This window comes from Phaethon lepturus, unplaced genomic scaffold (genome assembly GCF_000687285.1).
Source record: "Phaethon lepturus isolate BGI_N335 unplaced genomic scaffold, ASM68728v1 scaffold25495, whole genome shotgun sequence".
NCBI lineage: Eukaryota > Metazoa > Chordata > Aves > Phaethontiformes > Phaethontidae > Phaethon > Phaethon lepturus.
In genome coordinates, this window is record NW_010540225.1 from 24,029 (window position 1) to 39,862 (window position 15,834).

The 15,834-nt window shown below is 39.6% G+C and overlaps 1 protein-coding gene across 1 annotated transcript in view; it reads right to left on the minus strand.

Annotated features, from left to right (window-relative positions):
* The window catches only part of SH3D19 (SH3 domain containing 19), a 30,490-nt gene extending 14,918 nt beyond the window's left edge, over nucleotides 1-15,572 (minus strand). The window contains 3 exon segments of the mRNA XM_010287387.1: nucleotides 1-20; nucleotides 3,421-3,528; nucleotides 14,885-15,572. The exon segment at nucleotides 1-20 is cut by the window's left edge and continues 6 nt beyond it. Coding sequence (XP_010285689.1) covers nucleotides 1-20; nucleotides 3,421-3,528; nucleotides 14,885-15,572 — 816 coding nt within the window.
* Between the last annotated feature and the right edge of the window lie 262 nt (nucleotides 15,573-15,834).

The window sequence follows — 15,834 nt, forward strand, 5'->3', positions numbered from 1 at the left end:
ATGCGGGATTTCATGCAAAGCTGTAAAAACCCCAAATTTCCCAAATTAATAGCTTCTTTACACGGACCAACAATAGGTAAGAGAATCCACCTTGGTTTGGGGCATTTTTTGTGAATGCAACTTCCTCCTCAAAGCCAGAGCAGCCAATGGGCAGGACCATTGACCTGACCATTGACCAAAGACTAGTGAAGAGAAAAGGGACATAAAGGGAACATTGCAACTTTGAGGTTGACTTCAGGAATACTTCCCATACTGCATAAGAGACCTTCACTTTACTCTCAGGACACCAGCAAGTTATTCTAGGGTTTCAGGGTTTCAGCTGCAATGCTTGTTGATATAATATTAGATGAGTAGAAGACTTTCTACCCCTGGGAATGTCAGACTCATTACTGGATATACTGAAACACCATCACCATCTCTCAGCCACATTTCTAAACTGGCTTACTTTTTTCAGCTGTCAGCTCCTGGAATATCCTTCAGGCTGGAAAACAGCTGAGGGTTATTTCAAGTAACCCTGAAAGATCAGGAGACTTGGATGGAAGAATCTGCATGAAGGTAAAGGCAAGAAAAGAAACCGTTGCCTGCTACAAAATTCAGGGTGACGGAAAGAAAACAGAGATGGAAGCTCCCTGGTAGTCTTTAAGGAGTTAAGCAAATTTAGGACATGGAAGAGGAAACAGTACAGCTCTTACTAGGGAAGATTGATGATGTCCTCAGTCTCAATGAAGAACACAAAAACCTGCTAATTATATGATACTTGCTTTCAACGTCTCTGCCATTGAAACCTGGGAAGCACTGGGACAGGTTTTGCCAGCATATTTACCAATCATTTTGTCTTTATATATTGGAACCTTGCCATCTATTTTACAATGTATTTGTATACCAAGAAAATTAATTTCATACAAAGAACTTAAGACACTTAAGCTCTTCTGACTTGCAGTTAGTCTTAGGAGTTATGTAAGAACATGTGTAGGCAGCCTGGACATTTGTAGACTGATAACAAAAATGAGGAGAGGTTTTATCCAAATGAAACCTTTCAGTTGCTCATTTCATGAAAAGCACTCTCAACAAATAAACAACACTTAGGAAGGAGAAGTGGTGTTTCTTTTTAACACCTCAGTTGCATTACTATGATTTAAAATGCTGGTGTGATGTTTAAAAATGGATCACTTCAAGGATAAAACCTTTATTCTTAGGAGCAGGTCACAGTTACTGTGTTGGCAGTGACCAAGCACAGGGAAAAAAAGTTAGTGAAGTTCATCACTCTTCTAAGCTAGTGTGATGGATGAAAAGTAAAACCGATACCCGACAGTAATTGCAAGAGAAATCTTCTCTTATCGTACCTTACTGATATATAAAAAGCACAAGAGATTTATTTATTCACACCACTTCAAATCTTGAAATATACACACATAGCCTAATTTCCTTGCCTTTACTCTTTATAAGACCAAAATTAAAGAAAATTAAGGAAAAAAAACCCCTAAAACTAGAAAGCAGGTGTTACTTTCAATGATTTCTAAGTGTAATAACTGAAGTGGAAGTGTAATGCTTCCTTTCTAATCACAGCTCAACAAAAATGCTAATGCTAAATAAGTGCTTTACTGGAGTTCAAATTCTTAAGCATCCAGCTCTGTTCTCTTTTTGGTAGTGCCAGGTAGGGGTGTTTATTTGGTTTATTGGGGTTTTTCTTTTTGGTTTGTACTGGTTCCTGTCAGAATTAATCTCCCTCCATACCCACAATGGTGAAAGACCCCTTGTATTGAGATTATGTGGCCCTCTTACAAGGTAAATTCTACTATATCCGTATTATACCTTGGCCCAGTTGTACTTTTGTCCTTTTTTAACTTTTTAACAGCTTACATTGCTGCAGCAGCTCCTATCTGACAAAAGGCTACTTTGCTGTCTTGGAACCTGTTCCTGTTCCTCCACATCCCATTAATCTTCCAGCCACAGCATCCCCTAAAGCAGTCCTTCACACTCTCCTGACTAGTGTAGCGAAGCTCAGTATGACTGCCAGTCTCCTGTGAAAAGTTCAATTACCGCTAGAGAGCAGCAAGGGACTATCTATAAGTTCAAAAGAGAATCCAGCTCAGGGAAGAAGTCAAAAAAGAAAAAAAATTGGCAGAGTGGTTTTTGTTTTTGTTTTTTTTTTTAATGGAAATTACACTTTCCTTTGTGGAGAAGAATTATGTCTGGGGTTCTTTACAGGAGTTTGTAAACACGTTCTTCCAACTGAAAAAAAACTTTCCTTTATGGTCAGGCATTAACAGAAAGACCTTTCATCATAGCTTTATCTTCAGTCTTCTTTGCATTTTTATTCATTTCCACTGCATTTCTTGCATATGCAGAGGAAAAGAAAACCTAGTATTTTAGCACTGGGCAGTGGGGGAGAAGGGAACTCAGGAAACAATGAGAAAGTCTTAGGAAAAAAGCTAACTGGACTTGTTACAAGTTGGCTCTACACCTACTTAGTGTAGTAAAACATGATTTTGAAAGAGGAGTTTTAAGAGCTACCTTGTGACATTTTTCCCTAAGCTTTGAAGATAAAACATAAGCTAAACAGAAGCAAGTATGTACTCCAGCATACAAAGATCAACACAAAGACCTTGGGGCGCTCTGATAAATTTCCAGTCTGAGATACTGTCAGTGTCATTTGTAAAGCTGTAAAGGATTAGAGGGGGAAGACATTAGGGATATGGTAACTGTCAGAAAACTATAGTCAAGACCTTGACACAAAATTGAACACAGATTTTTGCATCCAAGTTCTCGCATGCCTTTTTTATTCCCTCAACTGCTACCAAAACACTAGTGCTTGAACGGCCACAGATTTCAAATCTAACATAGGTCAAGGGAACTTTTCAGTGTAAGCTGTGAAAACTATGCTTACATCCCAACCAAGCTGTGTTTGAAGCAAAGTTTAATTACACTAATGTTACTTTGACAAGTGGGACCCCTGCACCCAGGAAGCTCGGGAGCAACATTAAAATATCCTCAGCGGATGTCAGAATAGAAGTCAATTTGACCAAAGCTCAGCGATATGGTTTAGCTGATGAAACAAACTTGCTTCTGCTGAAAGGGTTTCCTCCAGCTCTTCCCTGCCAGCCTTTAGATCCCCCCCATACACTGTTTCACCTCTGATATGCATTAGCTCCATATGGTTTGAGGGACATCAAACAGGGCAAGGGAAGGAGCCAGACAAGGTAGCTGCCAGGCAGGGAGAGGGAAACATGACTCCCCAGCTATTTCTCCCTCCCACCACAAGCCCTTAGGTTGGCTCCTCTGTCTTTGCCAACCTGTACCACAGGACTCCTTTGGCAGCTAATACAGCTAGCAAACAGCAACTGAATTAGTAAATAGTAAGTCCCAGTTAAAATTATTTTCTGACAGAGATTTCTCAGACAATTTGGGAGAAGAACTTACGTTTCCCGGGTTTAGCTGGGATTCGGATCACAGTGGGTTTCCGGGCTAAAGCTGGTTGAGTTGTCTGTTCCTTTGCAGGTTCGCTTTTGGTGAGGAACTGGAATGGATCTAAACAGAAAAAAAACCCAACGTATTTAATATTTATTTGTTGAACACAAATCTCAGTGGGTATTGCTTTCATTATTAAGGACATTTATATTTCACACCCAAGAAAGTCATTAAAAAAAAATATAAATCAGGCTGATGCAAATACGAGTACTCAGCTCTTTTTAAATAACATGTCTTTTCTGTACATCTGCATTCATAGCTGACTTCACACGAACATGCTCCAGATGCCTCCTGGGGTTATATAAGCCACTGAACAAGAGGAACGGCATTGCTTGGTAATAGGGACCTGAAATCAGGATGGCTTTAGGGAAACGTTTTCAAAACAGTTGCTCTAATATGCAGACATAGCTGTGAACACATTTGCTAAAAAGTTTTAATCAATAAAATCTTGCCAAAGCTAAACAATCAGCACTGCGGCAGATAAAATGCCTACAGAAACAAAACAAAACCAAAGCATTTAAATATTACTGATTACAAAATGTCTTTGCTGTAGAACAACTAATTCCCTGGAAGATTCTGTATCATTTTGTTAATTATAAACCCGGTGTCATGGGAGAGGCTGGTTCAGACCAAGGACTGGGAGTCACGCCTGAGCTCTGCCCCTGCCTGTATCACTCATTCCTCTTACAAGCCTGTCCAATCGTTCCATCGGTAGGACAGGAGCAATGTTTTCTATGCTTCATAAACTTAAGCACTGGTCTCTTATTAATAGGCATGGGAACATATGCGCATGTAGAAGGCAGCTGTAAAAATACTTGTACATAAATACAATCCAAATCAATGGGTTCTTTCTCAAGTACACCTTCATGTCGAAGAGCAGTAACTCATTTATACCTCTCCTCTGTTGTTAACAACTACTACCTTTTTATCTGACATTACCAAAAACTGCAGTAAAATGGCAACCCTTAATGGTATCGTAAATGTGTAAAGTAGAAACTGGAGAAGATCTCCGGACCATAAATTCTCCGTGACACATATTCATAGCCCCAACAACCGAGTTTGATCTCCTCTGGTGGCCTTTTGAGATGTATAGCTCAATGAGATGTTATTTATGCAGTGCCAGAGTCTCAGAGAGGAAGCATGCTGGGCATCTCTAAATTCTTCAGGACTCTTTATAAAAACATACCTTTTCCCAAAACTACTGCTGCACTTTCTGACAAAGTTGGAAGCTCTGTATTTGATAAAATTCTATCTTCAACACTTATAACAAACAGTTTAAAAAAATATGTACTATGAAGTCATGATTTCTTATAGATAATTTTGGATAGTACAACACAATGCAGTTTATCAAGCCACTAGAAATCTGTGTCTGGGAATATACATAAGATTTAAGAAAAACCAGAAATATGGTATTTATTCATGAACAACTTCATTAAAAACCTTTTAGCATTGTACATTAAAAAGCCTTGGCATTTTTAGAGAGAAGGGAAGAAGACCAAGTACATCAAGCTCTGTTGTTGGGTTTTTTAAATCAAAATAGGCCCAGAGTAATTTCAGAGAGAGAAAACACTGAGTAATATCGAGCAGCGGAATGGCAGTGTAACGGGCTGCCCTCCTGCATGCACACCACGTGGTGGTCACAGCTCCCCTCAACCTCTGCTGCTGCTCTTCCTTGCCGGGTGCTTCAGCCGGCAGCCCCCTCTGCCCGTGCCCCCAGCTCTCCCTGGCTCCTGCTGCCAACCATCCCCGCTGGCGCGCAGCTGTAGCAACAGCAGGGACAACGTGCCGCGGGGCCCGTGCTCGCTCACCCCCGCTCAGATGCCCACCTCCCACTAGCTCCTTGCTTAAGGCTCTCTTTGTAGGTGTATCCATCACGTCCCGGTGTGCCATGGGGGCTTGTGCCACAAACAAAACTTAAAGTCAAGGCACCTACCTGCCTACAGGCTCCCCAGAAATCTGCCTGGGTACCTTCACCTCACATTTTAGTCATGACTCAAAGCACATTAACTCCTTCTGTCAGGCTGCTTGTATGACAGCTTTGAGGGTACACTTCTGGTAGAAAGGATCATGACATGCCAACGATTTGTCTATAGCTAAAAGTATCAGACTATAGTTAAAAATAAGCTCTGTTGCCATCTAGACAGAAGATGGCTCCATCGTGTTGTTACCAAAGTCACTGGTGCATCCAGAACCTAGGCACAGGCTACCCACAATATTTTAGAAGGTAAGGGTAAAACTAACATCTTGTTTAAGTCATGGATTAGCACTAATCAGTGAAAGGTTTAGGTGTCTTCAATAAAAGCTGCATCAGAGCAAGAGTTTTTTTCTAGAGGACTTGAAAACACAGACCACAAGAGGGGTGCAAGCATTCTGGCAATACAGCCATTACAAGAAACAAAAATCCCACTCTTAGATAAGCCTGCCATTATAATTGTCTTTTATTCCTTTATACCTATGTCTGCTAGCTATAACGCAAACATTTGAATTGCATTAAAAAAGAAGATTTATCTAATCTTAACTCTTATGCTGGTGTTCAGAGTGACTTCAGTGCAGCTGAAAAAAGAAAACTGAAACTCAGCTTCTCTCTTTCAGTTATCTGGTAACTCTATGACAGATATGAGGAGTAACCCTGGTGAGGCAGCACGGCTGCGGGCCTCAAAGCTGCACTGGCCTGGTGGGAAGCTGGAGGCACAGGACGAGCCGAGGAAAGGCGAGCAGGGCTAAGTCACGGGCTCCTTGACACAGCAGGACTGTAGGGAACACGCCAGCATGCTGACCATCTCTCAAGGTAAGGTTCTACAGAGGTCAAGGAAGTTGTGCATGAACAACGAGGAAACAGTTTTCCAAAGCCTCCATCGTATAAAAATATAGACATTATGAGACCAAGTGGAAGTTCTCTGAACACCCAAAATAATCAGACACCTGTATGCTTGTAAATTTATGGGAGATTTAAAATTATACAAAATCACTGTTTGTCATCTGTTAATCACTGCTATGTGTAGAAATGGTTTTCTCGACCATTCAGTTGGCAGAGGTATCTAAATCAATAAATCTGAGAAGTACTTTTTAAGTCTGAGAAAAGTAATTTCTAAGGCTGAGAAAACTATTCGATGAACCTTAGTTTTTCACTCATTATCTTACGTTCAATTATACTGTTGTCACCTCATAATTAGTTTAAAACTCATTACCTTGTTTGTGTTATTCCATTCCCCAGTGTTGGGTTTGCAGCAGAAATTGGCTGAGTAAACGACTGTGCTGCTTTGTGCAGTGGGACTGACAACATATCAAATTTTTATGTTGTTTAACAACAATTGGGCATCGTTTGAGCATAATTCACGGAGGTGTGAAAACAGAATTGTTAATGTACTCATTTAAAGCTCAGCTCAAGGAAATTAATCTGCAAGGCAGTTTTCATAGCACATATGAACAGACTTCTATCCTTTTTTGTATTAAACTTCTGCAATGATGCTTAAAGCCGATGTCTTCCTTAGTCTCACTTTTCTACAGCTTCTGCTTCAAAGGTTTATGTGATAACATATATTACTGTGCTTGTTCGCAGGAAAGACAAATGAAAGTTGTGTATTCAAATACACCGTATATCATCTCTTTTTTTTACCACTTTGGTAGAGACAGTTTTTTTCCCCCCACTCTCATTTACCATCCTTGTTTATTTATCTTGTCATCTGTCTTGTTTAAGTAAAAAAATTAGGAAGTTACAGAACAAATGCTAAATTTTGCTCATGTGAGCAGGACAGATGGATATCTTTCTGAAACATTTATTGGTAGTCTTTAAGTAGGTGGTAGTAAGATGATAACAGATACCTCAGCAGCAATAACGGGAATCTCCAAACAAATCAAATGTGAAAGCTGAAAGCACAGAATAGTACCGTCTGCTGTGAAGATGCTCAGTCCTGCTCAGTACACATGAGAACAACATAGTATGAAAGCTGTTGATGCTGACATTACAACACTTGCCACTACAGAAGTATGCAACTGTATCTACTTTCAACGTTTAATTAAAAAAACTAAATCAGCTGTTTTTTTAATTAAACATCAAAAGGCCTAAAGGCAAGACTCACACACTCTCTTCACACAGATCAGTATTGTTATCGGGGGTCTTCCAGGAACAGACAATCGAGCCAAACCTCATCAACAAATGGTTTTATTAAAACTTGGCCCTGTGAAAACACTGGTGTTTGTGGAAGCACTCTTAACCCATACCTGGGGGAAGATTTTCAACAACAGGCCTTTCCTGGTAATATAGCTGCAGATTCAATGGAAACCTGACAGATAACATCCCAAAGAGGAATGGGGTCCATGCTCTAGAAACACTGAAATGCTACAACCGAAAGTCTGACGTTCACTCAGACGTTCTAAATCTCAGCCTATTTACAAATATAAATAGACATACTAGACAGGTATCCTACCTAAATTCCAGCCCCAATCTCAGCTTTCCCTAGTATTTTTCATCACCGCAATTAACAGTTCACTGTTTTTAGAAATGGTATTTCTGACCCAGTGATAATAATATGGACTACACCACCTTTCTCAAAATATGCAATTTGCAGCTCCCTCTGCATGGAAAATTGCCATGCTCTGGTCATGACCATGTCTTTCAATAGGCTGTGAAATCAAAAAAAAGGGGGGGAGGTGGGGAGAGAGAGAGAATGGGATGCAGGCTCTTTCAGGATGTAATCTGTGCATAATCTGAAAGTAAGCTCAGGTGAAACTCAGGCTTCTCCACATTCTTCTAACACTAGGAGAGTAGATGAGGTCACTCAAATAGAAGGAATACAGTATTCAGGAGAAGACTTAGTATGGCTTCAGACTTAAAATTGGAGCAGAGACAAGCAAATCTGCAATCATAGCATTCTAGAGTTTCCGTCTACACAGAGGTTTTTCATGACTAGCCCAAATATTTTGGTAGAGGCTATGAATGGACTTGTGTGGTCCTGCTTCATTCAAAGATTTATAGTTCATCAGGCCAAGGAGAATTGCTTTACCTGATATGGCACATCTCGTCAAACAGGTACTTGAGCAGGCCCGTAAAAATCTCTTACATGTAACAACCTTTACATGTAAGCAGCTCTTGCAATGTGGTTGCCAAAGCATTAGTTTTATTTCTGCACCTGCTTATGCCGTTTTATCAAAAGCACACAACACTGGAGCAAGCACACAGTAATTTCAGAAAGTTTTATCCTGAGGATTATCTTTCCTCCCAGAAACATTATGTCGAGACGCCAAAACAGAAATTTCAAACTTGTCACACATTAACAGGATTTTTTAAAAAGAGTTGTGCAAAGACTGTGGGACAGAAAGAATTTATCCAGCAACATTTATTGTTACTCAGAGCAGATAAAATGTAGTGAACTACTTGCAAGCAGGTTTTAGGCATTGCTCCCTGTTCACCACTGACATCTGACAGATCACCACAAAAAGAAAGGCAACTCAAGGCCAGTGATCACTATTTTTGAGGAACGAGTCCAATCCAAAAAATTAATGCTGTGGATACATGTGGAGTTTGTAGGAGGAGCCTAGCCATCAGTATGACAAAAGTGCACAAAGTCAAAGAATTACACAGAGTTTGATAGTCTCTGGAAAGCATAGGAAAAAAAATTGCTGAGAGATGCAACAGAAGATCCAACCTAAATGTACATCTTGAAAATGCAAGATGTCCTTAATTAAGCAATGAAATATCTCATCCACAGTGTTAGAAAGTTGGAGAGCAGATAGAATAAAATCTACTACTAGAGTATCAAAATTTCTTGGGCTACTGTAACACTTAATGGCAATACAGGCATTTATGGGGTGGAAAACTACAGTTTCTCTGTACAGTTTCTCATACACAGAGACAGATATAAATGGACCTTTTCTGAGCTTTCAGCACTTCTCCCTCAAACTGCAGGAACGCCCACACATACTATCTGTGTCTATCTAAAAGCACAACCGTTAGGTTCATTGCTAGCTTCTCCGTAGTAGTAAACCTTTATACCACCTTTGACATAAAGGGAATATTTATACCAGCACGAGTTATTATATGAGGGTTTGGAGGCTATTCCTGCATCATTAATCTATTTTGCTAATTGAAGTAAGACTAGGATAGTTCAGATTTCAAGAGCCTTCAGGAAGTCTCTAATCCAACCTCCTGCCCAGAACAGGTCAGCCATGAGGTCATGCTGTTAGAAATTGGTTGCATAACCTGGTCTGACTTCAAAAATGTGATGCCTGAGGATATTTGGATATGCAGTGGGTGACAAAAAAAAACAAACCCCCAAATTACCCTGGAGATGAAGAAACACAGCCTTCTCCATTCTTGCCAGGTGTATGAATGCTTGTTCATTGGCAGGAGATTCAAGTGCCCCAAAACAGGCAAGCTGGAAATCTCCAAAGCAGAGGATTGTTGATGGAAAGCAGTAGGGCATACAAAATCTTTTTAATGAAAATGCGAAGGACAGGGGAATTTATAATGTTGTTTAAAATACCTATCTACCCTCTTGCAAGAATCTCACATGCTTTCTGCAAAGGAAAAAAATACTATTTATAAAAACTTCTTTTAAATAAGCATTTTGCTGTCCTTTGGCGATCTTTCTGATGAAAGGATATCTGCATTTTAAGTGTTATTGTAAACTAAACAGATTTAACCATCAGACAAGACAGTTATTATTAAGAACACTATTACATGGGTGTTACCACTTAACAGAATCTAAAGACATGGAAGTCAAAAGCAAATTCATTTGCATTTGATAGCCTAAAAGGGCTTCTCATCTATTATGTAGCTATGATTTTAAAACCTTATTTGTTTCCTGATTGTAGATATAAGGCCCTCTCCTATGGTAACAGTGGAGTCACTTCCAAGCTCCTTGAAGGCTCCAATTTATGTTTACTAAGCAAATATCTGTAGCATCTGAAGAGTTAATGGACGTTTGCTACCACTTCTGCTGGAGACTGACAACCTTGCAGCAAAACCAACGGGACACAGCACAGATCCCTACTCCACTACTCCACCCCACAGTCTTCAGGTAAATCTGTTTTTGTTAGGGGTTTAAGCCAAACAGCAGATTAAAATGGATGAGACAGCTCACTCTTTTCTGGGATGATACTTTTGGCAGTAAGTAAAAAAGGAGACAGGTAACTTTAAAATAACCAGAACAAGGGTCATCAGAAGTAACACAACACAACCCTAAGAAAAGCTGATTATTTTGAAGATATGTCTGGACTGATCTAGCAGTTAGAAACACTTCTGTTGTTTTTTTCTTTTCCTTCCTGAGGAAGCAATTAAAAACAAGCAGCTGGGCAATATCCCCACAGCAGACAAATTTGGAGTTACTCAAGCAGCAGTTTTTCTGAATTGACTATAATGTCACACAAATTCCACCATTCATGCCACAAGAAGGAACAATACATACAAAATTGATAGTAGCACTGGTTTGGTTGCGGTTTTTTTTTTGCCATGCAGGCAGAAATGAACTGTTATACTGTGATGAAGTAGATAGATAAAACAATTAAGAATGCAATAGTTGTATTACTGTTAGAATTGAAATACACTACTATGATAAAGATATCAAAAGAGAGAGCTGTCTCCTGCTGGTAAGGTAAGGCTCTCTCTGAACTACTTTTCAAAGCAGTTGGTTTAAATTGAGTTTTGATATATCAAGCATCAAGTAATCAGTGAATTATATGCTATTTTAGAGAGAGAGAAGATGAGAGAGAGTAACTCTCCACACACAAAAAGGAATGAAAAACATTCTAGCAAAATCACCTCCAAGTTTTAATATAAATGTATGCTTTAAATGCACTGTTACTTTATTTTCTTTGTCTAAAACATACATTCTCAGACCATTTAGCAAGCAGGCACACCAGATGCTTTAACATAGAAACTAATACAAATTATGGATAAAACCATGGATCTTCTGAAGCCATGGAATTTACACTCAGTTCAGCTTGCACTAGGATTTCATTTGCAAACCTTTGTAAAAATGGATTAGTGAGAAAAGAGCCCACCTGACAGATTACCAAAACTTTTAACCTTCAGGAACTGCACAAATCCCTGCTATCAGCTATAAGAGAAATGTAAAAATACTCCAGATGATCCAAAATATCACAACTGTCATCAAAGCATTAGCACCTCAAGATTTAGAGTCCCAAGCAGATGTCTTCACATTCTAAATGACTGACTTCAACAGGAGTAATTTCATAAGGATACAAATGCCTTTGAACATTATCTCTAGCCTTTGAGTCCAAAATTATGCCACTTAAAACTGGCATCAATTTTGGCTGCTGATGAAAGGAGCAGTTCTACAGATCTGTCACTCCTGTCTTCTCCTTCCTGGCACTTCTCTTGGGCCAGCATCAGAGGCACAATTTGGATGCAAGGTTCTGCCACAGTTCACTTCTGAACCTCGGAGCTGTTGAGCTTCCAAAGCTCCCACAGACTTCAACTGGCAGAGTAGATGCTGAAAGCTTTGAAAGGGATCTTGGTACTCAGAGTCTTCGTTTCCACCAGAAGAACAGTTCCCCCTGTCCATATAGGTTGGGCAAAGATAAAATCATTAGTGTTTAGATAAGGGCAAGTTCACTCTACTCACAGCTGCACTGTTGGAGATGCTGTCAAATGGTGATGAAACCCATGGGATTGCCTGAGGTAAACTTGAAAGAAAATCATTCAGCTAGCTTTGGTAGTTAAACTACCAGTTAAATACTGACAGCTAAACTGGTGAAACTATTAACTGATTTGTTGCCAGTATGGTTGCTCTTAGCACATAAATAATAATCAAATATATTGCAGTACTGTGGAGATGGTAGCCTTCTGTTAGAGGAAGCTGATATCTTCTGTCAGTCAACTAAATTGCTGTGGAGACTCTGAATTTGTTTTGCCTGGTTCACCTTTTCATTCACATGCTTACTTCAACTTCTGCGCCCTCCCCACCATCAACATAATGCTCCACCTCCTTACTTTTGCATCAGGTGTTGGCAGCAGCAGTGATCGATCTGTCCAGTTCTATTTACAGAAGTCCAAGTACCAGATGCCTTTGTGGTGTATCAGAAAAAAATTATGTTTCGTGAACGCTGTAATCTGTGATGTAACACTGCTCTTTGACAAACAAGCTGTTGGAGCTTAGTTTCAAACACCACTGCACAAAAGCCTCCTTCCTTTTCTAGGGTTGCCATAACAACAAGCAGAGCGCTGTCATTTTGCTAAGCAATGACAATGACAAATATGTAAGAAATGCAAAGGTCTAGGAAACTGGGAGCAAGATTAGAGCTTCTCTTCCTGCCTTTACAAAACATTTTACTGTGGATTCATCTTGCAAATCCTAAGCTGTTCCTAAGGGAGCATGAGAAATAGCTAGTGTTAGTGCTCCATGTTGCCTCATTTTTCAGAAAGCCGGTGTTCTTCTTGTGGATGCTTTGTCAAGACATAGCATGGCAGTAGTAATTAAGGGTATAGGATATGATCTTGAGCTCACAAATGCCTGCAAAAATCTGGAATGAATCCTAATTTTACAGTGTAATAAAGTAATAATGCTGTCAGACCTTTTTCTCTTTAGTAGGTAGGAAGGGGTTGCAGCAAAGATGCCATTTTTTGGAATGAATAAATCATGGGCAGGTGCCTCAAGAAGTAAGAAAACTATTGTCTGGATAATTCTGCTGTTAACCATGAGAACAGGAACTATTTTCTTCTTAATTAAATCAAGAATAACACCTAGAACACTGACCACAAAGATGAAGACATTCTTACCACTTCATCATGAAAGCTGTTTTTTCAGGTGATTTTCATTTGGGATCACTCAACCTTTGATTTAACAGAAGAATTAATGTTATTTAATTTTTCCAAGTTGGAGGAAAGGCAGTCTTTTAGTGTTCATAGCCAAAACATCATTTCCCTTCTTATGCACTTTCAAAATGTAAATATTCTCTTTTCTTGCCTGCTACTTAGAACAGTTACATGTTCCCTGTTTGTTGCATCTATTAATCAAAATACAATGACTGAAAATACAAGTTTTACCCTAAATGCATGGAAAACAAGAGTCATCCCTCACACTTCCAACTTTCTTCTAAAACCATCACATGCACAGTGTCTCCAGACATGACAATCACGACTCTGTTCCCAGCGAGACACTGTCAGCCATACACTCCCTTGACATAAGTACGAAACGCCTCTACAGTCACACTGTACTCCTGCCTCCCTCCAGGCTTGGTACAGCTTCTGCAGTGTTCCTGGAATCTGTCAGTCCAAGAAAAAATGGACTTCTATCCCTCTTGAGCTAATCACCTCTCCTGCAGGATTTTCTGTTGCCTTATTTCATGGCTTTCATAAGCACCCCTGAGATCTGTATGTCTGTACATAGAGATCTTAACAGTTTAGGGCTTTAAGGGACTTTCTACATCTGCGTTGGGGTTTTTATGCCAATACAGAGGAGAAACAATCACAAATCAGAACTTCATCTAATGATACAATCCACAAACTGTGAAGAAATCGCATTTGCTAACAATCTTTATTATTGATTTACTGTGACAACTACACAGTATCTATGCTTCTCTTTTCAGAAAGATGAAATGTTTAATGATAAATGAGGTTTAAAAAAAAAATGTAAAAATCATAGTTAGTCCTTTAAACAAGCATTTTGTATGACACGGCATCTGTTTTAAAGCAGAACTCTCCCTGGATTGCAATGGGGCTGGTAAGCTACATCAGGACACACTTGACTGTTAAGAGGGAAAAACGTATTGCTATAAAATTTAATGACAGCCCAGTACCCTCCTGTGTCTTAAACTACCTAAGACAGCATTAAAAATCGACCCCAAGTGCTTAATGGAATCAAACAAGGTTTATGAAAGGGATGTAGTTGTAGTAATTAATTTGTCCACATGAAATAATTATTTTTACTTATTAGAAAAAAATTGAAGTTGCATAACAAGCATATAGTCACATGACAAGACACAAAGATAGAAAAGAGAAAATAAGTAGGCACTGGTGAGATGGAGAGAGTATCCCAGTTTGTCTGATCACAAGTTTCCCTAAATGCAACCAACCTTGCTCCTTCTCTAGATGACTAGGTTTCCACTACAGAACTTCAGGCACTCAAATAAATGATTCAGATCATATGGCGAGAGATAAGATGTCCCAGAGAGAATTGTGATACATTCTAGAGGTTACATCTAGTGTATAACAACTAGTCTTTTATCATTATTTTAGTAATCATGTAATAAATCCAGAAGCCAAGTTCTGAGATTTATGTAGCCTCAAAACTTCCTGAGTCACAAAATCCAAGTAATTTCATAGTGATCTTGACATAATAGAAAACCAAGAATTTCATATACACACATAAAGCCCATCAAGACAGGTAGACATAACTCACAGGATCATATACCTGCAAAGAGTAACCACAGTGACAGTTTAAAAAAGATTTCTTACCTGCTGCTGCTTCAGAACTGATGCTATCTTTAACTACACAAGCTGGACTTAGGGGCAAAACATCATCATCAAAACTGATCAAATCTCCTTCCACTTCTAGTTTATTTTGCAAAGCAGGTGCTGAGGAGTTGGCTGCAGGTGACAATTCCCCCAGAGACTTGAAAACTTTTTCTTGGGCAGATACGGAAGCCCGTGGGGGAGCAGCAATTGGCTTTAGTGAGGCCAAAGAAAGGGCAGGATTTTCTGCGTAATGTGACTTTTTGGGAATGAGAGGCCTTGGAGCAGGAACAGGAAATTTCTTTTGTCCATCACTGTTCTCTGCAACTGATCCACTCTTTGCATCAAGAAAATCACTACTACTACTTTTAACAAGGCCAGGCTTGGGCTTCTTTGGCAGTTCAGGTTTGGTTACAACACTGCTCCCAACTACTTCAGGTTGAGGCTGCAATTCCTTGGAAGGCGTTGATTTGCTTTCTGTCCACACATCCCAGTCTCCTGAAACTCTGCTCACCCCTGGCTTTGGAGCAACTACTGGCTTCTTTGCAGTACCAGGTCTTGGGGTGAATGAACGAGGGGCAATTTCTGGCTTTTTTGATAATCCTGAGGTATCATTAGTTCCTTGGGATTCAAAAACTTTGATCCTTGAAACAATACTATTTTGGTTCTTTTCTGTACTCATGCTGTCCATCACCAAGTGATTGTCTAGTAAGCTATCATCTAAGAGCGGTGACTGCTGAATTGGAGGTTGATGTCTTTTCGTGGTAGACTGGTTCACTTCTCCATTGTCTATCTTATTTTCAGTACTTTTAGCCACAGGTCTGAGATTGCTTCTTGATCTTGGCTTTGGCACAGGACATATCACAGCATGGGGATTTTCTTGGCACCTCTGACCTTCAGAAATTTCAAAGACTATTAAAGGATTTTCATTTTCTGAAGGAGACCTATTCAAG